The 27,109-nt window shown below is 42.1% G+C and overlaps 1 protein-coding gene across 1 annotated transcript; it reads right to left on the reverse strand.

Moving 5' to 3' along the window:
- Positions 1-13,541: 13,541 nt before the first annotated feature.
- LOC109424735 (putative fatty acyl-CoA reductase CG5065) lies at positions 13,542-18,559 on the reverse strand. The gene is made up of 5 exons (XM_019699921.3): positions 18,194-18,559; positions 17,731-18,122; positions 14,092-14,643; positions 13,859-13,984; positions 13,542-13,792 (listed from the first exon to the last, which is right to left on the reverse strand). The coding sequence occupies exons 1-5, from the start codon at positions 18,410-18,412 to the stop codon at positions 13,585-13,587; spliced, it is 1,497 nt and encodes a 498-aa protein (XP_019555466.3). The 5' UTR covers positions 18,413-18,559; the 3' UTR covers positions 13,542-13,584.
- Between the last annotated feature and the right edge of the window lie 8,550 nt (positions 18,560-27,109).

The raw sequence follows: 27,109 nt of genomic DNA on the forward strand, positions 1-27,109 counted from the left end.
TTAAAAAGTATCGGGGGTGTTTAGTGTAGTAAAAAGGTTCAGTTTTTAATTCCACCATGCCATTCAAAATGAGACTGAATACTCTAAAAACGATTAATTCAAATACTTCAATTGAAAAGATTTCACGTAACAGCTTACCTAAGTTTTATATAATAATTTTTGTATACGGATGGTAGTACCATACATAATGCATATTGTTTCCAAACAATATTGTAATAGTGGTTTTAAGCCAATTTTGCAGTTGTTGATTTGGTGCAAATTTGAAATTGTTTTTTTTTTTCTACTGTGGAATACAATATGGAACCTAGAAATAGTACGCATTCACACAGAAGAACTTCAAACAGTCAATGTTAAGGTAATCTATGCCATAGTACAGTTTTCACTTGCAACTGATAGTGTATATGTGAATTGGGGTTCACCGAACTGACCATTCCAGAATGGACAACAACAACAATTATTTGTCAGACCAGACACTTAAATATGTTGCTAATACAGCTCAGCTAAACTGTGTTAATGCGTAAACCATAAACGTAATGACGTAATCTTCACTTTTCTATTCGATGTCGAATTTAAATCAAACGGAAACCGTGTGTAAATGCTTAACTGTTTTCGGAAAAACATACACTATTCAGTAGGGAAGTGGAACCATCTCGGCAGGGGTCCTATTTTGGGAACTTTTCTGCTATAACTCAGCTAATTTTGAACCAATTGGGTCAATTTTTGGAACGCGGTGAGTATAGTATCTAGCCGTGTACAAAATTTCAAGTCAATTGGTTTGAAATTGGCTGGGTTATATTAAAAAGTGCCCAAAATACCGGCCACTGCCCAAGTGGTTCGCTACCCTATAAATGTCTTAAAAGGGAAAAACTTTGCAAACAAAGAACCTCGTCATGCAACACATTTTAATGGCATAAAAAGGTTCTTTGGAAACTTGATAAAAAAATAGTGTTTATTTAATTACTTTTTTTTATGTTTACTTTACAAATTTTCTATAACAATCAACGTGGGCAAATTATCGTATGGAATAGATAGGCAGATGTAAAAAGATGCACTTAAAATGTACAACAATAGCCATGGTACTCGTAATACTATGAGGTACTAATGACTCAATCGTGAAAGATTTACACAAATATAGTTAAGAGAAACAAGAGTAAAGCATGAAGGTCTTAATTCCATAATAATTTGGATGACTTTAATCACCAAGTGAATGTTGCAAAGCTATCAGAATCGCACTGTGAGGTTCTAAAAGTAGCGTAGTGTAGATTACATGGGCGTAGCCAGAGGGAGGCAGGGGGAAGGTTCGTGAAACAAATCAAATAGCGATTCAACATTTCGTTTTTTGTAGGATGAAAATGGGAGCCACATGCCACATGCCACATGACGGCTTTTCGGGCCCGTATGAAGTTGATCACCAATATCAACTTCTTTTCCCGATCAGCCTAGATAGCTGTGTAGTGTCGGTAGCGGTTAGTTCAACTGGCTAAGAATAGCACTACGGACCGTCTGTTCCAGTGGTAGGAATCCACTAATCAGGTGACCCCTAATTCATGGTGTTATGCGGCTTTATGCTTACCGTGCCTAGGAATGAATGGCTAGGGGGGTCTAATAAAAACCTAACCGCAAACGGAGCCTGTGGAGTACCAGGGCACCCTCCACAGTATTTGCCCTTACTGTGCTAACCGGAGCAATAGCGCGGTGGACCTTGTGTTTCTCCGAGACAATCAGCTGCCCTTCTTCAATCTCATACTTGAGGCTGAATAAGGGCGGGATTATGAAGATGTTATTAATTAGTTTAGATTTTCACCTATATGGTTTCGCATTATGCGTTTTACACAATGTATTCTGTGCATCCTCGCCTTTGGCGCACTCAATTCGATACCGATCTGGCTTTATTGTTGCTGTTCTTTTTTGTGCTGTGATTGTTAAGAGTTTAATCTTGCCTAGTTTGGGTAGTGGCTACGGTTAGGATAGCTCAGATCAATCTTCAGCACAAAAGAACAGCAACGATCAATCTTTGTAGACTTATGCAAAATGGTACAGCCCAAGTGGCGTTAGTCCAAGAACCTTACTTTCGTAAGGGGAATTTCTATTTAGGAAACCTTGTCAATCCGGTGTTTGCTACTTTCAGTAAAAATGAAATGGCAAACTCACGTGTCATGCCTCGAGCATGTGTGCTTGTCAACAACGCAATCTTTGCTACACTCATCTCTGAACTAACTACCAGAGATGTATGTGCTATCATAATAGATGTATCTGTTGGAAACCTCAACAGGAAATACGTTTATTGTTCGGTTTATTTACCGCATGATGAACCATCCGCTACGGATGCTTTCAAGCAAGTCATTGCATACTGCACTTCAAAAGGCCTTCCGCTAATTGTTGGTAGTGATGCTAATGCTCACCATATAATCTGGGGCAGCTCAGACATCAATTTGAGAGGCTCCAGTTTGATGGAATACTTGAGTAGTACAGATCTTGGATTACTTAACATAGGCAACCGCCCAACCTTCATGGTATCTGGTAGAGAGGAAGTGTTAGACATAACGCTTTGCTCTAGCAGAATTAGTCATGAGCTGACCAATTGGCATGTGTCAGATGAAGAATCTTTATCTGATCATCGTTACATCTTGTTTGAACATGTGAATTTTACTTCGCAAACTTTGCGTTTCAGGAATCCCCGGTCAACCAACTGGGATCTCTTTACCGATTTGGTTGCAGCCAAATTTCATGGATACTCACCATCAATTGACACTCCAAGTGATTTAGATGATGCCGTTGATACCACAACGGCCTTCATCATGGAAGCTTTTGAAGAAGCCTGCCCTCTGCGGTCTGTGAAGACCACAAGAGGAACCCCTTGGTGGAACTCCGATCTGGCGAAGCTTAGGAAACAATGTAGAAAGAGTTGGAACAGACGACGTTCGGCTGGATCGGAGGCTTTCAGGTCGGCTCGCAAGGCCTACCAGAAAGCTCTTCGGTCTGCTGAACGATCCGGCTGGAAAAACCTTTGTACAAATGTTTCCAGTCTGAGTGAAGCCAGTCGATTGAACAAAATCCTTGCAAAATCTAAGGATTTTCAAGTGAACGAACTTCGTTTGCCAAATGGTGATTTCACTTCCTCTGATGAGGAAGTTTTAGAATGTTTATTCAGTACACACTTCCCCGGATGTGTGGATATTACATCTTCGGATGAACCTGATGTCTTTTCTTGTAGTTATGATTCTTTAGCTTCGGCTCGGAGTATCATAACTTTAGAATCGATTGAATGGGCACTTAATAGCTTTGCTCCTTTCAAATCTCCTGGGGCAGATGGGATTTATCCTATTTTGCTTCAGAAGGGATTTGATCATTTCAAACATGTTTTGAAACAACTACTTGTTTGCAGTTTTGCTACAGGGTATATTCCCAAATCCTGGCGGGATATTACTGTGAAGTTTATTCCGAAAGTGGGTCGCGCGTCGTATGAAGAAGCAAAGAGCTTCAGACCTATCAGTTTGACCTCTTTTCTTCTGAAATGCTTAGAACGCATTGTGGATCATCACATCCGTGATGTTTATCTGGCCAATGTGCCTCTTCATGTAAACCAACATGCTTACCAATCTGGAAAGTCCACTGTGACTCTTTTACACAAAGTTGTTTACGATATCGAGAAGGCATTCGCTCAAAAGCAATCCTGCTTGGGTGTTTTCTTAGATATCGAGGGTGCCTTTGACAACGTGCCTTTCGATGCCATATTGGAAGCCGCACGGGGTCATGGTATATCTCCAATGATTTCCAATTGGATTCACCAAATGCTCAAAAACCGACATCTCTTCTCGACATTGCGTCAAGCGGCGATTAGGAAATTGAGTGTTTGTGGATGCCCCCAAGGGGGAGTCTTATCACCACTTTTATGGAATCTCGTAGCAGATACGCTATTGAGGCAACTCAATAATAGCGGTTTTCCTACTTATGGTTTTGCCGACGACTACCTAACATTGTTAGTCGGTATGTGCATCAGCACCCTTTTCGACCTGATGCAAAACGCTCTTCAGGTAGTTGAGGGTTGGTGTCGCCAATATGGCCTTTCGGTAAATCCGAGTAAAACATCTATTGTTCTTTTCACGGAAAAGCGAAACCGTAATGGTGTTCGAACTTTACGTCTCTTTGATTCTGAAATCAATGTGACTGAACAGGTAAAGTACGTTGGAGTCATTCTTGATTCCAAGCTTTCCTGGACACCTCATGTTGAGTTCAGAATCAAGAAAGCTTGTATGGCCTTCGGGCAATGCCGGCGAACCTTTGGTACAACTTGGGGTCTAAAACCCAAGTATATCAAATGGATCTACACAACTGTTGTTCGGCCAATATTGGCCTATGGATGTCTTGTGTGGTGGCAAAAGGGCGAAGTGAGAACGGTCCAATCAAAGTTAGGCCATCTCCAAAGGATGTGCTTAATGGCGATGTCTGGAGCGTTCTCTTCAACTCCCACGGCAGCGCTCGAAGTTCTCTTTGACGTTGTCCCACTACACATTCATCTCAAACAAGAAGCACTTTCTTGCACTTTTTTTTTTCTGTTCGGGTGAGCCACTGCGACCAGTATTTTGATCTTTTGTGGCATTACCCGTATCCTTAGTATTTAGTGCATGTCGTACTACTCCATTGTCATTGAGAGGCAATGAAGCATCGATTTCTGTACAGTTCCTGTTTTGTTATCCCAGAGGTGCAAGAAATCGATTGCGATGAAAAGGTCCCGTTATCATAGAGATTTTAATCCCAGTGAAAGAGCGCCCCTAATCAAACACAATCCATTCGAATTCTGAGAAAAACAAAACGGTGGTACTGATATTTATCCATGCATCGGAACTCTAGCCCCATCCATGTCTTGCTTCTAGTTTAGTCCCAGGACAACAAAGAAAAACCCGGGACTTTAGGCTAGTTGCAAAACTCTGTCAAATTAGAGAATGTGTTCTGCAATAAGAATGCACGTGAGTCCTTGAATTACCAGAACTTTACAGTCCTTGATAGGTTAGTACGCAATTAGATACGTAAAGCATGTTTGTTTTCCTAACATCAAGTGTAGTCTCGGGTTGGCAAAGTCCGATTCTTTAACTATCAGCAAGGCAGAATAAATGCAGTTTTAGAAACTGTCACCAGTAACAAGGACTTTGTACCATGAATCCTTATCACCAAAACACATTACCCCAACTTGACAAACCGGATGTCACTAGGGTTCGGTTTGGTAGATCTTGAACCGTAACGCAACACAAAAATGCGATCTACCTACGTTACGGGCTCCGTTAAAGATCGAGCATATTTTAAACCCCCTCAACCATTCATCCATAAGCACGGGTCGCCTGACAACTTGGATTGGGGTTCCCTGTTTAGTGGACTTTTACCCCCGGAACAGGTGGTCCGTAGTGTTATTCTTAGCCAATTGAGACAACCGCTACCGACACTACACAGCTATCTAGGCTGATCGGGAAAAGAAGTTAACATTGATGGTTTACTTCATATGGACCCGAACAGCCGGCAATGGGTACTCGGTTTACTAGAGGAAACTCCTGTGAACCGCAGTTCAACACACACCTCGTTGTTTCCACTTTTGGTGAATTGGGACAAAGTTGTCCTTGCTCCAAGTGATCTTACAATTGCTTGTAATTTTCCATATAGGACATTTTCCACGAAATTCCCTTCCTGGGAAGAGTGGACATCTGGTTATCTGGAGAGAAGTATTTCAGACGGCATCGTATGTTACACTGATGGCTCCCTTCTAGAAGGTCGAGCAGGTGCTGGTGTTTATTCTCGTGAACTAAGGCTGTATCAGTCTTATTCACTTGGCAGACACTGCACCGTTTTTCAGGCCGAAATCTTTGCTCTTATGTGCGGAGTGCAATCAGCACTTCAGCAGCACGTAATGGGCAAAGTAATATACTTCTGTTCAGATAGCCAGGCTGCTATTAAAGCACTTGCTTCGGCCAACTCCAGGTCGAAGATAGTTATCGCTTGTCGAACTCAAATTGAGGAGCTGAATTCAGCAAACGCTGTTCACCTTGTATGGGTACCTGGCCATTCTTCCATCGCTGGAAATGAATTGGCTGATGAGTTAGCTCGCACTGGAGCATCACATGACTTCATTGGCCCTGAGCCAGCTATTCCGGTATCCAAGTGTTGGGTGAAGCTTCAGATTGACACCTGGGCTGCCACTCAGCACAAACAATACTGGAATAGTTTGGAGTCATGTCGTCAAACAAAATTGTATTGTACTGAGCCATCTCTAGGGGTGGCAAAGTATCTAACAAATCTGTCAAAGCAGAATTGCAGCATGCTGGTCAAAGCATTGACTGGCCACTGCCGACTCAGTTATCACATGGCGAATATTCAGCAAGCTGATTCATTTGCATGTGATAGCTGTGAATCCGATTATGGAACTTCGTATCATTTAATATGTAACTGTCCAGCTTTTGCGCAATTGCGTTTCCGAGTACTCGGGAAACACTTATTAAGTGAAACTGACTTCAGAAACCAGAATCTTCAGGACGTTCTGTTGTTCTTGACCCGCTGTGGTAAAGAGCTATAGGCTCTCTTTACGCTTTATGCATTATCACAGTGCCCTTCTCAGGGCGCTGTTCGAACCCATTGTGGCACGCTTATGCGTTATTACAGTGTCCTTTTCAGGACGCTATGTGAACCCATTGTGGTACGCTTTTGCGAGTATGACGATCCTATTCCCTTACCTGTCCTTTCCCATCTCCTATCCTTTTTCCTTCCCTTTTCCGTCAGGTAAATGATGAATAGGCTCGTGTTCATGGCGATGGCACAAATTTCCCAAATGGAGGAGAACGTGCCTCTAGAGCCGACCTACTGATACCTGATACCATACATGATGCATATTGTTTCCAAACAATATTGTAATAGTGGTTTTAAGCCAATTTGGCAGTTGTTGATTTGGTGCAAATTTGAAATTGTTTTTTTTTTTCTACTGTGGAATACAATATGGAACCTAGAAATAGTACGCATTCACACAGAAGAACTTCAAACAGTCAATGTTAAGGTAATCTATGCCATAGTACAGTTTTCACTTGCAACTGATAGTGTATATGTGAATTGGGGTTCACCGAACTGACCATTCCAGAATGGACAACAACAACAATTATTTGTCAGACCAGACACTTAAATATGTTGCTAATATAGCTCAGCTAAACTGTGTTAATGCGTAAACCATAAACGTAATGACGTAATCTTCACTTTTCTATTCGATGTCGAATTTAAATCAAAAGGAAACCGTGTGTAAATGCTTAACTGTTTTCGGAAAAACATACACTATTCAGTAGGGAAGTGGAACCATCTCGGCAGGGGTCCTATTTTGGGAACTTTTCTGCTATAACTCAGCTAATTTTGAACCAATTGGGTCAATTTTTGGAACGCGGTGAGTATAGTATCTAGCCGTGTACAAAATTTCAAGTCAATTGGTTTGAAATTGGCTGGGTTATATTAAAAAGTGCCCAAAATACCGGCCACTGCCCAAGTGGTTCGCTACCCTATAAATGTCTTAAAAGGGAAAAACTTTGCAAACAAAGAACCTCGTCATGCAACACATTTTAATGGCATAAAAAGGTTCTTTGGAAACTTGATAAAAAAAATAGTGTTTATTTAATTACTTTTTTTTATGTTTACTTTACAAATTTTCTATAACAATTAACGTGGGCAAATTATCGTATGGAATAGATAGGCAGATGTAAAAAGATGCACTTAAAATGTACAACAATAGCCATGGTACTCGTAATACTATGAGGTACTAATGACTCAATCGTGAAAGATTTACACAAATATAGTTAAGAGAAACAAGAGTAAAGCATGAAGGTCTTAATTCCATAATAATTTGGATGACTTTAATCACCAAGTGAATGTTGCAAAGCTATCAGAATCGCACTGTGAGGTTCTAAAAGTAGCGTAGTGTAGATTACATGGGCGTAGCCAGAGGGAGGCAGGGGGAAGGTTCGTGAAACAAATCAAATAGCGATTCAACATTTCGTTTTTTTGTAGGATGAAAATGGGAGCCACATGCTTAATAAGGGAACCAATACCCTATGTATTCAGTTCGAACAAACGTCATGCTAAGAGCAAAATACTTGGGATTTCTTTACCAATTCTGTCAAGGACACCTTCAGAAATTCCTTTAGGCATTTATTCAGGAACTTCTTCAGGGACTCTTGCAGAAATTCCAAAAGGGGCTTCTCCAGGAGTTTCTCCTTCGCGAATTCTTCCACGGGCATCTTGCAGGGTTCCGATAGTGATTGTTTCAGGGTTTGTTCCAAGAAATGTATCCTTCCACGATTCCTCAGAATTTATTTTTACAGATACTTCTTCAAGGATGCAGTGATGCATTCCTCCAAGAATTTTTCCATAGCTTCCTTCAGTGATTCCATCATTGATTACTCCAGAGTTCAGAGATTTTTTCAAGAACTCCTCTAGGGGTTTCACGAGACATTCCTCCGGGAATTTATCCTGGGATTGTTCCAGTGTTTTTTTTTTTGAGGATTCCTCCAGGAATTTCTCCAAGGATTCCCAAAGGAATATCAACAGAAATTCTTTTGAGTATTTCTGTAAGTATTCTTTCATATATTTCTTCAGGGATTCCTCCATTCCACTAGAGATTGCCCCAATAATTCAATCTGGAATAATTCGAAGTAGGGATGTAGGGATCACCCTAAAAATTCATCGAAGAATTCCTTCAGAAATGCCTCTAGAGATTCCTCCAGGAATTCTTCTAGATATTTCTCCAGGAGTATTTCTAGACACTCCTTCGTTAATCCCTACAGGCATTCCTCTAGGATATCCTCCAGGGAATCCTCCAAGAATTTCTGCAGGGCTTAACTCGGGAATTGCTTCTGTGATTCTTTCTGGAACAACTTATTTTTAAAATTCATCCAAAGATTCTCCCAGGAACTCTTCTTAAGATTTCTTCAGGAATTCCTCCTCGTATTCTTCAAGGATTTCTTCCAGGAAATAATTCAGTAGTTCCTCCAGGAACTGTTTAAGGATTTCCTTAAGATTTCTTCTTGAAATTGCTTCCGGGGATCCTTCTGGTGTTTCTCCAGGACAGTGGCGTAGCCAGAAATTGTCTCTGGGAGGGGTTTTCACCGATCGATGATACCTTTGTTGATTTTACACTAACATTTCGTAATTAGAAAACGAAAAATTTATTCGTCACAAAGCCCTTTATACTTAAAATTTCTTCCACACAAATTTTAGCTGTGGGTGGGGGGGGGGTGTTTACTCTACCCCCCCCCGTCACAAAGCCCTTTATACTTAAAATTTCTTCCACCCAAATTTTAGCTGTGGGAGGGGGGGGGTGTTTACTCTACCCCCCACCGTGGCTACGCCAGTGTCTTCTACGAACTCCTTAAATAAAAATTTATCCACGATTTTTTTTTTCAGGAATTCCTCTAGCAATTTTTCCAGGGATTCCTGCAGGGATTTCTATAAAAAAAACCTCCATCTAGACATTCCACCAGAAATTCCGACAGAAATCCCTCTAGAGATTTCTCCAGAAGCTCCTCTAGAGATTCCTTCAAGAATTCCTACAGGCATTACTCTAGAAAGTCCATGGAATTTCCAAGAATTCCGACAATTTTTTTTCAGAGATTCCTCCAAGAAATCCTGCAAGGTTTCCTCAATGCATTCCTTCATGAATTGCTCCAGGCATTCCTCCGGAGATGCCTCCAGAAATTGCTTCCGGGATTGTTCCTAGAATTCCACCTGGAATTCCTACAGAAACTTATCCAGGAATTCTTTAAGGGATTTCTTCAAGGATTTTTTCCAGAGATTCGTACAAGAATTCCTCTAAAGATATCTCCAGGAATTACTTCAGAGAATCATCCAAGAATTCCAACAGGATTTATCCTAGGCTTTCTTCCGAGAAATTCTTCCAGGGAATCATCCTTGGATTCTTGCAGAGATTTCTCTAGGACTTTTTCAGCGGTTCCTCAAGGAACTCCACCATATATTCCTCCAGGAATTGCTTCAGGGACTCCTGGGATTGCTTCAGGATTTTTTTTGGGATTCCTCCAGAAATTCATGCAATAATTCCTCCAGGAATTATTCAAGGAATTCCCTGATAAATTATGTCAGCAGTTCATCCAGCAAATCCTTCAGAGATTCAGAAATTCTTCCAGGATTTTCTCTAGGAATACCTTTGGGAATTTTTCCAGGAATTCCTCCAAGAATTCTTCCAGATCTTCCTCCAGGAATTGCTGCAGGTTTCCTCCAGGAATTCCGCTAAAAATTCCTCCAGGAATTCCTCCAGAAATTTCTCTAGGAACTCTTCCAGGAATTTCTCAGCGGATTTTTTTTTCAGATATTTCTCCCAGGGTTCCTCTAGAGATTCCCCCAGAAATTTGTTCAGTAATAGTTATAAGAATTCCTCCAGGAATTCCTTCAAGGATTCCTCCAGCAATTCCCAAAGGTATTCCTCCAAGATGTCATTTAGAAATTTCTCCAGGAACTCCTTCGGGAAATTCTCGAGGAATTTCCCCAAGAATTTCTTCAGGAATTCCTCCAAAAGAATTTCTCTAGGAATTTATCCAGGAATTGCTCCTGGACATCCTTCTGAAATTATGTCAGCAATTTCTCCAGGATTTTTTTCGGAAAATTTTTTGGGGATTTGTTCAGAAATTCTTCCAGAAAATTCTCCAAGAATATCCTCAGGAATTTTTCAGGGACTCCTCCTGGCATTTCTCCAGGAATTTTTCCTGAGATTCCTTCATGAATTGCTTCAGGTACTCCTCCAGGGATTTCTTCACGATTTTTTCCAGGGATTTTACCATTGATTCCTCCAAGAAATCTCCCGAAGATTCCTCGAGGATATCCTCTAGTCATTTCTTCAGAAAATATTTCAGGAAATTCTCTTCAGATTCTTTTTCCTCCAGGCATTCCCCTGGATTTTATCCAGGAATTTTCCCAGGAACTCCTCCAGGAATTCCTCCAGGAAATTCCCCTGGAATTTCTACAGGATTTCCTCCAGGAATTGCTTCTGGACATCCTTCAGAAATTATATCAGCAATTCCTTCAGGCATTTCTCCAGGAAATCCTGTAGGATTTTTTTCAGAGATTCTTCCAGGAAATTCTCCAGGAATACTTTCAGGACTTATTTAGGGATTCCTCCAGACATTCCTGCAGGATTTTCCTTAGGGATTTCTCCAGGGATTCCTCCAAAAATTCCTCCAAGGGTTCATCCAGGAAATTTTCCTGGAATTTCTCAAGGGATTCTTTCGGAAATTCTCCAGCAATTCCTCCCAGAATTCCTCTGGAGATTTCTTCAGGAATTCTTCCAGGGATTGCTCCAAGAATTTATCCAAGAAAAATCTCCAGGAATTCCGGCTGAGTCTTATCCGAGTATTCTTCTAAGATTTACGCCCGGAATTTGTTCAGAAGTATTTCCAGGCATTCCTCCAGGATTCTCGTTAGAGATTTTTCCAGTAGTTGCATCAAGAATTTCTCCAGAAATCCCTTCTGGGATTTCTCCAAGAATTCCCCCAAGGAATCCTCCAGAAATTTATGTGGGATTTCTTCAGATCTATTAACAATTTTCTCTAGGTATTCCTCCCTTAATTTATAGAGGAATTCCTCCAGGTATACTTTCAAAAATTCTTCCAGGGATTCCTCCGGGAATTCCTCCAGGGATTTTACAGGGCTTGTCCAGGCATTCCTGTAGGAATTGCAACCGGGGTTCATCCAGGTTTTTCTTCAGGCATTTCTCCAGGAAGTCTTCCAGGGATTTCTCCGGGGATTCCGCAAGTGATTGATTCAGAAATTCTTCTCAGGTTCTCTTCATTCAGGAGTTCCTTCGGAAATTTCAGCAATCCTTCAAGCATCTTTTCAGGGATGTACCCAAGAACTTTTTCAGGATTACGTGATGTTTTTTTCTTTAAACTATTTCAAGAGTTTGTGGAAGAATTCCTCCAGCGAATAATATTGGAAGATAATTAGTCTTCAAAACATTTCGTTATTTTCAAAAGATTTCAGCTATAATTTTTTATGAATATATTGTAGACTTTAACAATATAAAATCAGAGCATAATAATGCACGAGTGAATAAAAATCCTTAATCTTTCAGAAATGGGTCACCGCTACCAGCATCACGTTGACTTGTGTAGTTCAGGCGAGCTTTTTTTAACGTATTGAATAAAATACAACTCACGCTGAAGGATTAAATAATGCTTTAAGAATATAATGTTGATATACTCAATTTCAACGTGCTAAAGCTAGCAGGTACAAATTTAAGGATGCTAATAGGGAGTAAAAAGAGATTTAGGTGCATTATGGGAACAAATAACAAGTATGAGATGTGACCGTTTTCCCCTTCCCATTGACAAAGTTTTTTTTCCGTAACGGCCGTATAAGTGAAGAAGACTTCTCGATCCTTATAACAATAATTGGCAATACTTCTCTTCTTCGATGACCGTAAGTATGTGGCCGGTGCCGTTATTATATTAGGACGCTGGTGAAATCTGTATGTGAGGAGGTTAGAAGCAAAGGGGTGTAAGTGACAAAAACCCACTTTCGAGTAAATGAGGTTCATAGATTTTCACCAATTTTTCATCCCATAGGGTAAAAGGGCTCCCTTAGTGGAGGTAGTACCAATAGTGGTGGTAGTGGCAATTTAGCACTATTTCGACCAACAAGTTTGCAAATGACATTTTTGATAGATGTATCATACCTAATTAATAAGATTAATTCAATTTTCTGTTCAAGAAACCTATTTTAAACAATTATTTTCCTTAAATTGTTTGCTCCTTTGCACCTATAGTGGTGCTAGTGTTCCTATAGTAGTGGGTCCCATAAGAATTCAATGGGATGCTACACTATAGGAACCAATGTTAAATTTTACCTCCATAATAGGAACCGTGTACCTATAGTTGGTGCAAGTGATTTATTTGCAAAAACTGAAATAAGAAATGGTTTTTCTTTTTACATTTTTCCTAGCAAATTTGAAAAACTACAGATTAACGTTTTCAGACTTTTTATTTTGTGGTATTGACACATTCTACCGTGACGTTACAACGTTTTGACGCCTTTTTGGACAGATTTTTTTTACTATAACTCATAAATGCGTACTGTAAACCTCAAATATTTTTGCATATTCGGATTCCTTGTAAAATTTCCAGTAAATATGATCTGTTGAACATTTAGTTTGCATTAGAAAAGTATGTTCAAAACGGGAAATAGTAGCGTGACGTCAAAACGTTGTAACGTCACGAGAATGTGTCTATTATCAATTTTATTCAATTATTTTACCACAAGAAGCTACTAATAGCTCCACTATTGGTACATTTACCCTACAAAATGTATGGAGTTTCAAAATGGACCCGATTTTCTCCGATTTACTGTAATTTTTCTAATCATTTAAAAAAAATCTCAAAAAAGTTCCTAAAAGCTTTAAATGTGATGATTTTTTTTATATGCTTAGCTCAAAATCGATTAAATGGTCACTTACACCCCTTTGCATCTAGGCCCCTCATGTATAATTAGTATTTGAAGATTCGAAAAGCAACATAAACTCTGCTGGAACAAATTATTTTTATTCATAGATGCAAGCAAACCTTAAAACAAACAGAAAATCACATAGCTAATATAGGAAAATAAAGTATATTTCATCGCTCTATGCATCCAGACAAAACGCATCATTTTCTTTCGAGCTACCGGAATCGTGTCGTCTTTTTCCCTAAACAAATAGCGCCGAACTCCCAGAATTGCATCAGCGTAGTACGGAATGAGGCCTTGCGATATGTAGCTAATGTCGAAGGCCTCTCTGAAATGGAGAATAAGTTAAGCATTTTATGCCTATAAGTAGAATCCCCAGTTGGAGCAATCTTGCCTGTCCTGTTCCAGCAAATCCACCTGCAACCCACGGAAGTTATCGGTCTTGAATACCCACTCATTCTCGGTAAAGTACAGAAGCGAAATGGTTGCGTCGAAGATTTTCCTCTGTAATCGTAACATTCTGAAACAGGCGGGGAGAGTAAAGGAGCAGCTTTAGTTAAATTCACGTTTGACTACATACAAACTAACTAACGAAATAACTAACTACTGATGTCCAACATTACTTACATCGGCTTGCGTCTACAAAGTTTGAGCAACGTATCCAAAAGCACCGCAGGTACAATTTGAGAGAAGAAGAACACCACACAAAACGCTGCCACGCAATTGGTATTCAGTCCGCCTGGAGCCCAGAACATCTGCGATGACGGTGTTTTGTGGTACAGCTCTTCACATTCGTCTACCAAAAACCGATAGCTGGCCGTTTTGTACACTTCGGCGGCACTGTTGTAGATGGGCAGCATTGGCTGGGAGCTGCTACTATTGGCCCGCTTCCACGCAGCTATTATGATGGCTTTGATGCTCACGTCTACCGGAATGCAGTTGATACGGTTGTTTTCCAGCTTGATACACCCCGTTCGCACCACTCCGGTTCCCATACCGACGAGCAGTCCGATTGGGCCGTTGAAGTTGTCGATCCACCCGGGCAGGGGTTCTTTTTCCGCGTTGGTAACGATCGAGGGTCGGAAAATGACCACCGGTAGTTCCTGGTGGTAGTCGTAGCAAATCTGCTCCGCTAGGCCTTTGGTGAAGGTGTACGTGTTGGGTGAAAAGCTGGTTAATCTGAAATGGAAATAGAAATATGAATAAAACTGTATGTAGTGAGCAGATTTTCCTTCAGCAATTTCTCGATTTATTCTAGCAAGAATTCCGCTCCAATAATTCTATCTGGAATTTTTGTAAGTATTTTAGCGGGAATTTCTTCCAGCAATTCTTTCAGAAAATTTTACCAGAGATTATTCAAAAAATAACCCAGAAATTCCTTAAACATTTTGTACAAAAGAATTACGTCAATAATTCGTCCAGAAATTACTGCATACATGGATTCCTTCAACTGTTTTCCAGTGACACCTGCAAAAGATTTTTCCAGGAATTCGTTAAGAAAGTTCTCCTGGGACTTCCTAAGGAATTCCTCATGGGGATTCTTCAGGAAATCCTCCAAGAATTCCTCCAGTGATTCACTCAAGAATACCTTCGGTGATTCTTTCAAGAACAACTCCAGGGATTATTTCAAAACTTCCTCCAAAGATTCCTCCAGGAACTTTTCTTGGGGTACCTTCAGGAATTCTTTCGAGAACTCCTTCAGAAATTAATCCAGGACTTCCTACAGGAATTGTTTAGGGATTTCCTTAGGAATTCCTCTTGGGATTGCTTCCAGAATTCCTCCTTGAATTATCTAAGGAATCTCTCCAGGAATTATCCAAGCTATTTCTCCAGGAATTCCATTAAAAATTCCTCCAGAAATTGATCCAGGATTTCCTCCATAAATTTCTACAGCAATTTCTTCTGGAATTTTTCCAGAAATCTTCCAAAAATTCCTTCAGAAGTTCCCCCAGAAACTCCTCCAGGAATTCTTCCAGAGATTCCTCCAGGAATTTCATCAGGGATTCCTTTAAGAATTACTATAGGATTTCCTACAAGAACACCTGTACGAATTCTTCCAGGCCCTCCTTCAGGAATTCCTTCAAGAATTCCCCCAGAAATTTCCCCAGGGATTTCATCAGGAATTCCTCCACGCATTGATTCAGGAATTCCTCCTGGAATTCCTTCACGCTAAAACTGCTCAGCACTAAAATGTGTAAGACCTACTCATAAGTGCATAATTTCCAGACCACACAAAAATGTGTGACAGTTACACATTCTCGAAAAACAGCTCGTACACTCGTCTAGATGCGAAATGTTGATTTTTTTTTGTTTTCTAAGGTCACTAGTAAACCTAGCTAGATTGGCGTACAAAAATTTTTGCGAATTTAACGATTTTGCGGACACTGGAGCTGATTTTGTAAATGTGCAAGGGTTACACATTTTTGATGTAGTCTGGAAATTATGCAATTTAGTGCTGAGCGGCGTTAGCGTGTTCAGTAATTCCTAAAACAATTCGTCCAGGGATTTCTCTAGAAATCCTCTAGGTAGGGATTCCTCCAGAAATTTCTCCAGGAATTTCTCTAGGATTTTTACAGGGATTGTTTCAGGAATATCTCCTCCAGGAGTTTCACTTCCAGGGATTTTCATCCACGCATTCTTCCAGGAATTGGTTTAGCCATCCCAAATTTGTTCCAGGTATTCCTCCAGAAACTCCTCACAAGAATTCCTCCAGGATTTCCTCAAGAGATTTTATCATTTTTTTCCAGGGATTTCACCGGGAATTCATCCAGAAATTCTTTCAGGAGTCCTTCCAGGAGTCCTTCCAGGAGTTTATCCAGGAATTTCTCCAGGGATTCCTCTAGTAATTCCTCCAGGTATACTATCAGATATTCCTCCAGGAATTCCTCTATGGTTTTCTCCAAGCATTCCTGCAGGAATTCTTCCAGGATTCTTTCAGGATTGCTTTAGGGATTTCTCAAAGAATTTCTCCAGGGATTGGTCCGGAAATTCTTCCAGGGATAGTTCCAGGAATTCCTCTAGCGATTCCTTCACAAATTCCACTCGGGATCTCTTCAAAAATTTGTTTAGGTGTTCCGTCAGAAATTTTGGAAATTCTTCCATCAAGGATTTCTAGAGGAATCTTTCCAGCAATTTGTATTGGAATTCTTCAAGATAATTTTAGAGGGATGCAAGAAATCTTTTAGAAGTTCATCCACGGATTTGTTCAGGAATACATCCATGAATTCTTTCAAGAATACCCTCTGCAGCTCCTGCAAAGAAATTCCTTCAGAAATATGTTCTGCGATTCTTTCAGAACTATATCAAGAGATTTTTTTTTTCTGCAAGACACCCTTCAAGAAATTATCCATTGATTTTTTTAAGAACTCCTCCAGAGATTCCTCTAAGATTTTTTCCAGGAATGTTTTAAAGATGTTTCTTTAGAAAGTCCACCAGGGATTCTTCCAAAAATTGCAAAAAGGGACTCTTTCAGAAATTTCCCCGGGAATACGTCAAGGGTTTCCCCAAACGATTGTTTTAGGACTTATTCTATTCATTCAGGAATTTCACTAGCGATCTCTTTTCGAGTTTTGTGCAGGAATTTCTTCAGAAATTTCTCTTGGAATTTCTCCAAGAAGCTGTTTAAAAAATTTCCAAGGATTCCTTCAGGAATCCCTCCAGCAGTTTTTTCAGAGATTCCATCAGGAATACCTTCCCTTCCTCGATGACCGCAAGGACGTGGCCGGCGCCGTTAAAGTTTGGAATTTTCGAAGATGCACATTGAGAGCGCCAGCTACTTCTAAGCTCCGTTTGTTGGTTCCTTATGCAATTTCGATTGTTCTGGTCAATCACGGAGTAGCAACTAGGAATTGTACGGCCATGCTCATGCTCATACATTTAGGTCCCACAAGAACTGTGCAAAATTTCAGCGCAATCGGGGAAACTATAATTTAGCGCAAGCAGTTCAAAGTTTACATATGATTTACTATCGGAAATGTTACACTTACTGAAACAAAAATTCGAAACGGATGTCTCCTTAATTCAAATCGATCAACGCTCTTTAAAGAAAATTCATCCATGAATTATTAATGTTTTTTATCTGTAAGTGTAACATTTCCCATAGTAAATCCTATGTGAACTTTGAACTGCTTGCGCTTAATTATAGTTTCACCGATCGCGCTGAATGGATGGGATGGATTCCCACTCCCAGCAAGATTAGGAGTGTTTGTAACATACTCTTCATGGCCTCCATCATTCTTAATCAACACAAATAAACGAATCACTTACTTTTGGGACAACGTTTCCACGACTTCCGGATCCAGCTGCTCGGCAATCTCAATAGCCTTCTGCCAGTCCATCTTGGCCGGATATATGCACTCCTCGACTTCGAATATCTCTGGATTGCAGTACGTCGTCGAAATATGCACCAACGCACGAAGGTTCTTCAGCGTCTTGGCCCATCTGAAAACTTCGCGCGTTCCACGGGTATTCAGCAAAATGGCCTTGTACAAAGGATCATCGAATCGTACACTGGCGGCCGCGTGAAACACAATCTGCACATTTTTCATCTGTTCTAAACTGTCCTCGTGTAAGCCCAACTTCAACAGTGAACAATCCCCTGCGATGGGAACTAGCTTCTGGATAACATCTGGACAAGACTCGCGTATCTTGTCGAACAACTGAAATCATGGAAAGCACATGATCAACCAGTTCCAACGCCTCTCATCAATATCTATCCCCCCGGACCTACCGGGATTCCCACCAAATCCTGAACACGTTCACCGCTGGACTTTCCCTTCTTCTCGCGCAACAGAACAAACACCTTTCCAATATCGGGACACGACCGCAGAAGCTTCTCTATCAGCACTTTTCCCATGAAACCAGAACCACCGGTTATGAACACATCCACCCCGGCGAACGTCTTCGGAATTGATTGCAACGGCTCTGATCGCATGGTTTCAAACGCCATCTTCACCAACAAATCGACACGAATTGCGCTTCCCGGGGCCCAACGATTGACTGTTGCACTGTGCAATTGGACGACAATAATTTATAATTTTAGATTTGAATTATTCCTCCGTTCTGCTGTGGCGCTGCTGACGGTGATGTATAGCGATCAATAACGGCGATTGAATATATTGAAGTTCGATTGCAGGTGCCATTCTCAAATAAAGTGAACGACACTAGCTGCTGCTGAGTAGCTCATTAAGCAACAATGCAATGACTTTATGCTAATTAGAGCTTTTTCAACTAGCCATATATGATAATAAAAATATTTGAATGTAACTGTAACGGAAAGTTTTGGTCAGCTACCTAAATGGCCAATTAAATTGCACAACTACAAAAATCTCACCAAGGCTGTGCTTTGCGGTGTAAGATCTACCAAATCAAATTTTGATCTTGATATTTACCGTATTTTTCAATATTTCAAGATCAAAGTTTGATGCTCTTTTCCTTGTGTTTTGTTTTATATCGTACGATACATTTACCTGAATCCTGCTGAAATAAAATGTTAATTGGCAGTACATTGAAACACTAATATTCAATGTACTGCCAATTAACATTTTATTTCAGCAGGATTCAGGTAAATGTATCGTACGATATAAATAATATTTTAAAAATATGTAACTGTGGCGAGCGTATCACTAATACATATGTAGCTTATTTGACATACGATGTTAATATTATTTTATATTTCAGATTATCAACCGAAGAATCTAGTAATTCAACCAAATGCCAACAAGATGACGAGGAAACCAGGATAAATTGGACAGACAACTGATTCGAAGCAGTCTAACAATGGTGTGCCTGAACGTTAACCAAGCGTATCCTTTGGAGTTTACCCTTCCACTAACAACACCCAAATTCCCGTGACACCTAGGCCTGAGAGATCGTAGAGTTGTCTACATTTTTCATAGGTGTCCAAAACTAACCATCCTTTCCCATTCCTCAGCAGTCGCAAGGACGTGGCCAGGACAGTGCTCGATAATTGGAGGATTGCGTCAGTCTTGTCTAAGAGTCAGATATTAGTCCCAAATCTTTGTGCTTTGGTTCGGACGGGAAGGTGGCAACCCTCATAACAGCGGTCTAGGACTGTACCACCTACGAATTTGTGCGACTCGCTTAATGCTAATGCTAATGCTAATGCTACAAAAATCTGACCAAGGCAACGAAGAGTACGACTACGTCAGTGCAGTAGAAAATGTAAATGATCCAACTCCCACACAGGGGGAAGTTAAAAAGGTGATTCCGCAGCAGAATGTGAACTTGAGAACTGTGAATGTGAGAACTTCACAGCGATCACCATTTTATATATGTACCACTTACAAAGTCCTATCCCAGATCATCTTCCGTCGTCTGTCACCTAAAACGAATTAGTCCGTGGGAAGTTATCAAGCCGGCTTTGCCGGCTTCATCGACGGCTGGGCGGCACCTGACCTGATGTTCACCGTACGGCAAGTCCTCCAGAAATACCTTGAATACTAGGTCCCAAAGCATCATCGACTTCAAAGCGGCATACGACAATATCGACCGCACAGAGCTATGGAGAACCATGGACGAAATCTCTTGTAAACACAAGTTTTGCAGGGGTGTTGTACAGCATTCTAATAGCATGCCCTGCCCATCGTATCCTTACAGCTTTTGCCACCTTCCGGATACTAGGTTCGCCGTAGAGTGCTGCGAGCTCGTGGTTCATCATCAGACACCACACACCTTTTTCCTGCACACCACCAAAGATCGTCCATAGCACCCGATGCTCGAATACTTCAAGTGCTTGCATGTTCTCTTTGAGCATAGTCCAGCATAATCTCGTGCCCGTAGAGAAGCACCAGCGGTGTGATCAGCGTCCTGTACTTGGTGCATTTAGTGCGGAGTGAATCTTTTTCGATCGCAGATTCGCAGTCTTATAGGAAAGGCCGTTTTCGTCCATAGTTGGAACCTGATATTCGCGGCATTTTTTGGAGTATTTGCCGCACGGTGAAGATCTGGTCCGTTGTCGAGCGGCCGTCGACGAAGCAGGCTGGATAACTTACCACAAACTCATTCACTTTAGATGAAAGACGACAGAAAATGACTACGTTGGACTACGCACTTCTGGAGGTGCATCACACAGCTCAATGCAGCTAAATACCAAACTGGTAGGCAAACTATAGTGAGAATGAATTGTAAATATGCTTGTACCTAGATTGAATGATCAATCTTGTCAGTCAGTGCTTGCGGAATGGAACGAATGCCTCGCCAGTTTTATCTGTAGTTTCAACAGGTTATAGGCCCAGAGACGCCCTTGTGTTAGTTTGGGAAGCGAGGAGACCAAAATGCTGCACAATGTGAAGACTTTGGAATACATTCGAAAGCAAAACAATAATATTTATGTTGTTTTCATTTGACCAATAATTCAAATCTTGGAACAAGTTAGGATGAAATTTTGTTCATAAAAAATGACAAATTCTTTATTTTCAGCCGCTTTTTTGGCGGAAATTTTGGAGCAGTTTTAAGCTATCTTGGGAAACTGATTTTAAAACGAATTATTTTTAAATTACCATAATAACTTTTAAAGGACTTTACAAGGGTAAATTTCCAATTGTTGCACGGCTAAAAACTCGCCTATTGTTGCACACTCCATGTTTTTTTATGAGGTGTGCAACAATCAGCGAATTTTTAGCCGTGCAACAATTGGAAAATTACCCTAGTTCTCGAAGAACCCTTACAAAAGTGCTAGAACATCTCAAGTTACTTGTTTTTCTTGATCTTGAGCATTAATGGATAAAAAACAAAATTTTCAGGAAGCAATCACAAATTTAAGAAATTCTTCTAGATTACTTTCAAAACAATCAAAGTGTGTATTTGTAAGTGTTATTTATTATTTCATTCAAGAACCTTTTCAATACCATCAAAGATTATTAAAAGACATTATTTTAAGAATTTATTTGAGTTCTCGAAAATATATTCGATTACTCTCCCATTAGTTCTAAAACCTCTCTTGAAAACAGGTTCTTTCTAAAGCTTTAGATGATGTTTTTTTTCAAAAAATCCCATCATAACTATGTCCGAAGTTCAGACAGGAGCTACATCCAGAATTTCCCGTAGATTTGTGCAAGAATACTCGTTACGATTTCCCTAGGAGTTCATCGGGGATGCCTTCATGAATTTCTAAAGAATTCCTCCATGAGTTCCTAGGCACGTGCTCCTGGAGTTTCCCGAACATTTTATCAGGAGTTCTTTACATGAATTATTACAGGATTTTCTTGAGGATTCCTCCAGGTGTTTCTTGGGGATTCCTCCAGGTGTTTCTTGATAATTCTTCCAGAACTTCCTTGAACTTTTCTCCATGGGATCCTCGGAAATTCCTCCAGGAGTTTTTCGGAAATTACTCCAGGAGTTTCCCGACAATTTTTTTCAGGGACTCATCGGCAGTTCCACCAGGAATTTTCCGAGAATTCCTTCAGAAGTTCTTCGGGAATTCTTCCAACAGTTCCTTGCTAATTCCTTCAGGAGTTGCCCGAGAAGTTCTCCAGGAGTTCCTCGAAAGTTCGTCCAGGAAATTCTTGTGAATTCCTCCAAGAGTTCCCCGGGAAATCCTTCAGGAGTTCACAGGACTTCCACTGCCAGTTCCTCGGAAATTTCTCCAGGAATTTCTCAAGGAGTTTCTCGGAAAATGTTCCAAGAGTTCCAAGGGAATTTCTCTTGAGTTTTTATGGATTCATTTTCATTTATTTAGTTCACATCAAATTCATGATAATACTGAATCAACAATTTGCCGCCATAATACTCGATTTGCAGCTGCAGCTCTCCATCCTCGGTCACGCCCAACACTCGCCAGATCACGCTCCACCTGGTCCGCCCATCGTGCTCTCTGCGCTCCACGCCTTCTTGTACCAACCGGATGGTTAGCAAACACCAACTTTGCAGGGTTGTTGTCCGGCATTCTTGCAACATGCCCTGCCCACCGTATCCTTCCAGCTTTGGCCACTTTCTGGATACTGTGTTCGCCGTAAAGTGCAGCGAGCTCGTGGTTCATCCTTCTCCGCCACACACCGTTCTCCTGCACACCGCCGAAGATCGTTCTTAGCACCCGTCGCTCGAAAACTCCGAGTGCTTGCAGGTCCTCCTCGAGCATCGTCCATGTCTCGTGTCCGTAGAGAACCACCGGTCTTATTAACGTCTTGTACATGGTACATTTGGTGCGGGGGTGAATCTTTTTTGACCGCAGTTTCTTCTGGAGCCCATAGTAGGCACGACTTCCACTGATGATGCGCCTTCGTATTTCACGGCTCACGTTATTGTCAGCCGTTAGCAAGGAACCGAGGTAGACGAATTCTTCTACCACCTCGAAAGTATCCCCGTCTATCGTAACATTGCTGCCAAGGCTTGTCCTGTCTCGCTCAGTCCCACCTACCAGCATGTACTTTGTCTTAGCCGCATTCACCACCAGTCCGACCTTTGCTGCTTCACGTTTCAGGCGGGTGTACTGTTCTGCCACCGTTCCAAATGTTCTGGCTATAATATCCATGTCATCCGCAAAACAGACAAATTGGCTGGATTTCGTGAAGATCGTACCTCGGCTGTTGAGCCCGGCTCGTCGCATAACACCTTCCAGGGCGATGTTGAATAGTAGGCAGGAAAGTCCATCGCCTTGTCGTAGTCCCCGTCGAGATTCAAATGAACTGGATAGCTCACCCGAAATCCTTACGCTGTTCTGCACACCGTCCATCGTTGCTCTTATCAGTCTAGTCAGCTTCCCGGGAAAGCTGTTCTCGTCTATAATTTTCCATAGCTCTGTGCGGTCGATACTGTCGTATGCCGCTTTGAAGTCGATGAACAGGTGATGCGTTGGGACCTGGTATTCACGGCATTTCTGGAGGATTTGCCGTACGGTGAAGATCTGGTCCGTTGTCGACCAGCCGTCGATGAAACCGGCTTGGTAACTTCCCACGAACTCATTTACTTTAGGTGAAAGACGACGGAAGATGATCTGGGATAGCACTTTGTAGGCGGCATTCAAAACGGTGATCGCTCGAAAGTTCTCACACATTAACTTGTCGCCTTTCTTGTGGATGGGACAGATTATCCCTTCCTTCCACTCCTCCGGTAGCTGTTCGGTTTCCCAGATCTTGACTACTAACTGGTGCAGACAGGTGGCCAACTTTTCCGGGCCCATCTTGATGAGTTCTGCTGCGATACCGTCCTTACCAGCCGCTTTGTTGTTTTTGAGCTGGTGGATGGCATCCTTAACTTCCCTCAGCGTGGGAGTTGGTTCGTTCCCGTCCTCTGCTGCACCAACATAGTCATTTCCTCCGCTGCCTTGGTCCTCCGTGCCTACATTCTCTTCGCCATTCAGGTGCTCGTCGAAGTGCTGCTTCCACCTTTCGATTACCTCACGTTTGTCCGTCAGGAGGCTCCCTTCCTTATCCCTGCATATTTCGGCTTGCGGCACGTAGCCTTTGCGGGATGCGTTGAGCTTCTGGTAGAACTTGCGTGTTTCCTGTGAACGGCACAGCAGTTCCATTTCCTCGCACTCCGCTTCTTCCAGGCGGCGCTTTTTCTCCCGGAAGAGACGGGTCTGCTGCTTCCGCTTCTGTCTGTATCGCTCCACATTCTGTCGGGTTCCATGCTGCATAGGCCTGTCCACCTTTTCAAAAATGTTCTCTGATTCTCAAGTCCACCCCCATATTTTGATTGGCATTCTAAAAGAAGTAACTGGTCAAAATTTCAGCCAAATCCATTGAAATGAACAGGTGCATCAAATCAATTTTGTTTTTTTCGACTATTTTTGAACTTCAAAAAATCATAACTACACTAAAACATGTCAAAACTTAATTCTTTCGGCAGAAATTGAAAGCTATACTTGTTTGCTACAACTTCTCCGAACAACGTGTGCGAATAAAATTGAAGGAAACATGTGTAATTATCACATTTGTGATCAGAAAAACCTTAAAAAGTTGATTTTTTTATAGATTTTGTTCTGGAACACCCTAATATACGTAATAAATTTGATATTTTAAAACGGCATCATATTCTCTCATGTTTTTGGGTTATTTGCTTCTTTGACACCAATGCTATAGGAGTTGAGCAAAAAATATTAAAATTCGTGAAAGCCAAATATGGCCTAAAAACTAGCTTTTTGGAGGCAATCACGTTGTGGCGCGAAATTGTACTGAACGTAGTAGCTTTGCTTTCTTGTAGTTTGCCTTGGCTACCCCCTACCACGGGTGATAACAAACAAGCGTGATGACAGGTGTTGGCTATCATATCAGTGCTGACGCGATGCCACTTTTTGCGCGCCAAAGCGTGATTGCACCCGAAAAGCTAGTTTTTAGGCCACATTTGACTTTCACGAATTTTAGTAATTTTTGCTCAACTCCTACAGCATTGGTGTCAAAGAAGCAAATAACCAAAAAACATTGGAGAATATTATGCCGTTTTGAAAAATCCAACTTATTACGTATATTGGGGTGTTCCAGAACAAAATCTATCAAAAAATCAACTTTTTAAGGTTTTTCTGATTACAAATGTGATAATTACACATGTTTCCTTCAATTTCATTGACACACGTTGTTCGGAGAAGTTGTAGCAAACAAGTATAGCTTTCAATTTCTGCCAAAAGAATTAAGTTTTGACATGTTTTAGTGTAGTTATGATTTTTTGAAGTTCAAAAATAGTCGAAAAACACAAAATTGATTTGATGCACCTGTTCATTTCAATGGATTTGGCTGAAATTTTGATCAGCTACTTCTTTTAGGATGCCAATCAAAATATGGGGGTGGACTTGAGAATCAGAGAACATTTTTGAAAAGCTGGACAGGCCTTGCTGCAGCATTACCGCCCGCGCTGCATCCTTCTCCTCCAGAACCGCTCTGCACTCCTCGTCGAACCAATCGTTTCGTCGACTCCGTTCTACGTACCCGATAGTGCTCTCGGCTGCGTTGTTGATGGCTGCTTTCACTGTACTCCAGCAGTCCTCTAGAGGGGCCACATCGAGCACACCCTCGTCCGGCAACGCTGCCTCGAGATTCTGCGTGTATGCGGTGGCGACATCCGGTTGCTTCAGTCGCTCTAGATCGTACCGGGGCGGCCGCCGGTAATGTACGTTGTTTATAACGGAGAGTTTTGGGCGCAGTTTAACCATCACCAGGTAGTGATCGGAGTCGATATTAGCGCCACGATAGGTCCTGACGTCGATAATGTCGGAGAAGTGCCGTCCATCAATCAGAACGTGGTCGATTTGCGATTCCGTTTGTTGTGGTGATCTCCAGGTGTAACGATACGGGAGGCTGTGCTGGAAGAAGGTGCTACGAATGGCCATGTTCTTGGAGGCGGCGAAATCGATGAGGCGTAGGCCATTTTCGTTCGTCAGCTGGTGGGCGCTGAACTTTCCAATCGTCGGTCTGAATTCCTCCTCCTGGCCTACCTGAGCGTTTAGATCCCCTATGATGATCTTGACGTCGTGGTTTGGGCAGCGGTCGTACTCGCGTTCGAGCTGCGCGTAAAATGCGTCTTTGTCATCATCAGTGCTTCCGGAGTGAGGGCTGTGCACGTTTATTATGCTAATGTTGAAGAATCGGCCCTTGATCCTCAACCTGCACATTCTTTCGACGATCGGCCACCAACCGATCACGCGCCTCTGCATGTCGCCCATCACTATAAAAGCTGTTCCCAGCTCACGTGTGTTGCCGCAACTCTGGTAGATGGTATTTTTTTTTTTTTTTTCTTTTTTTTTTTTCCTTCTAAACCATAGGGGGATAATCTGCTCAACAGACACCCTAACAGAAGGTTAGGGTAGTGTAGGTCTGACAGGCCGTCTTCTACAACAAAAGTAAAATCCAGGACTACTCTCTCCTCGTACCCACTAAACCATTCCTATGGTCGCCAAACCCTACGTCTCTCCGGAACCACCAAGAAGGTATTGCTTCAGAGAGGGGCTAGTGCACATCGCACCCACAAGGTTAGCTGCGTAGCCTGCAGCAACGAACATCGATGACTCGCTTTGGAGAGTCCATCACGGTAGCATGCTGGCGCTTAGCCAGTTTCCCGAGTGGTCCTCGCCACTCCCTTTGTCCTCGGAAGGCGGGCAGAGTCAACCCCGCCCGCGCCCTACTGCTGAGCGGACATCAAGAACTGATGCCCACATGCAACCCGATCTGACCTGCCCGCAAAGGAAGGGTATCACTACCCTTCAGGCCCTATCAGATGCATCCGTAGGTTGCTGACGGCAGGGTCTCCACCTGCCCCGACCCTTGCCGGGGACCCCTTTCCAACCGCGGGCTTGGATCCAACCCAGTAGACCGACGCCACGACAGCACCGCTACCGGGACTTCCTCTCCGCGGCCACTTAATCGTTGTAAGGGTCGATCTCGACCGCAGGGCACCGGTATGACCTACGAAGCCGACTCCGAACCCCTGGACCACCTCTTGTACTGCATCTGGACTAGCCATTCTCCGAGTCCACGCGCCACCTCCTCTGTAGCTCCCAGACGATGTGGGTAATAGCCGTTGAAACGGCGTTCCAGCCAAACTCATCCCTACACATCCTCTGGACCAAGTTGTCCGGAGTTGTGTCCTCCCCGCATGTGGCAAGCATGCGGTCACGCATTGTGCGAAAACGCGGGCACACGAACAAAACGTGTTCCGCCGTTTCCTCTGAACCATTGCACACTGGGCATTCGGG

The sequence above is a fragment of the Aedes albopictus genome, chromosome 3 (genome assembly GCF_035046485.1).
Source record: "Aedes albopictus strain Foshan chromosome 3, AalbF5, whole genome shotgun sequence".
In the NCBI taxonomy this organism is placed as follows: Eukaryota; Metazoa; Arthropoda; class Insecta; order Diptera; family Culicidae; genus Aedes; species Aedes albopictus.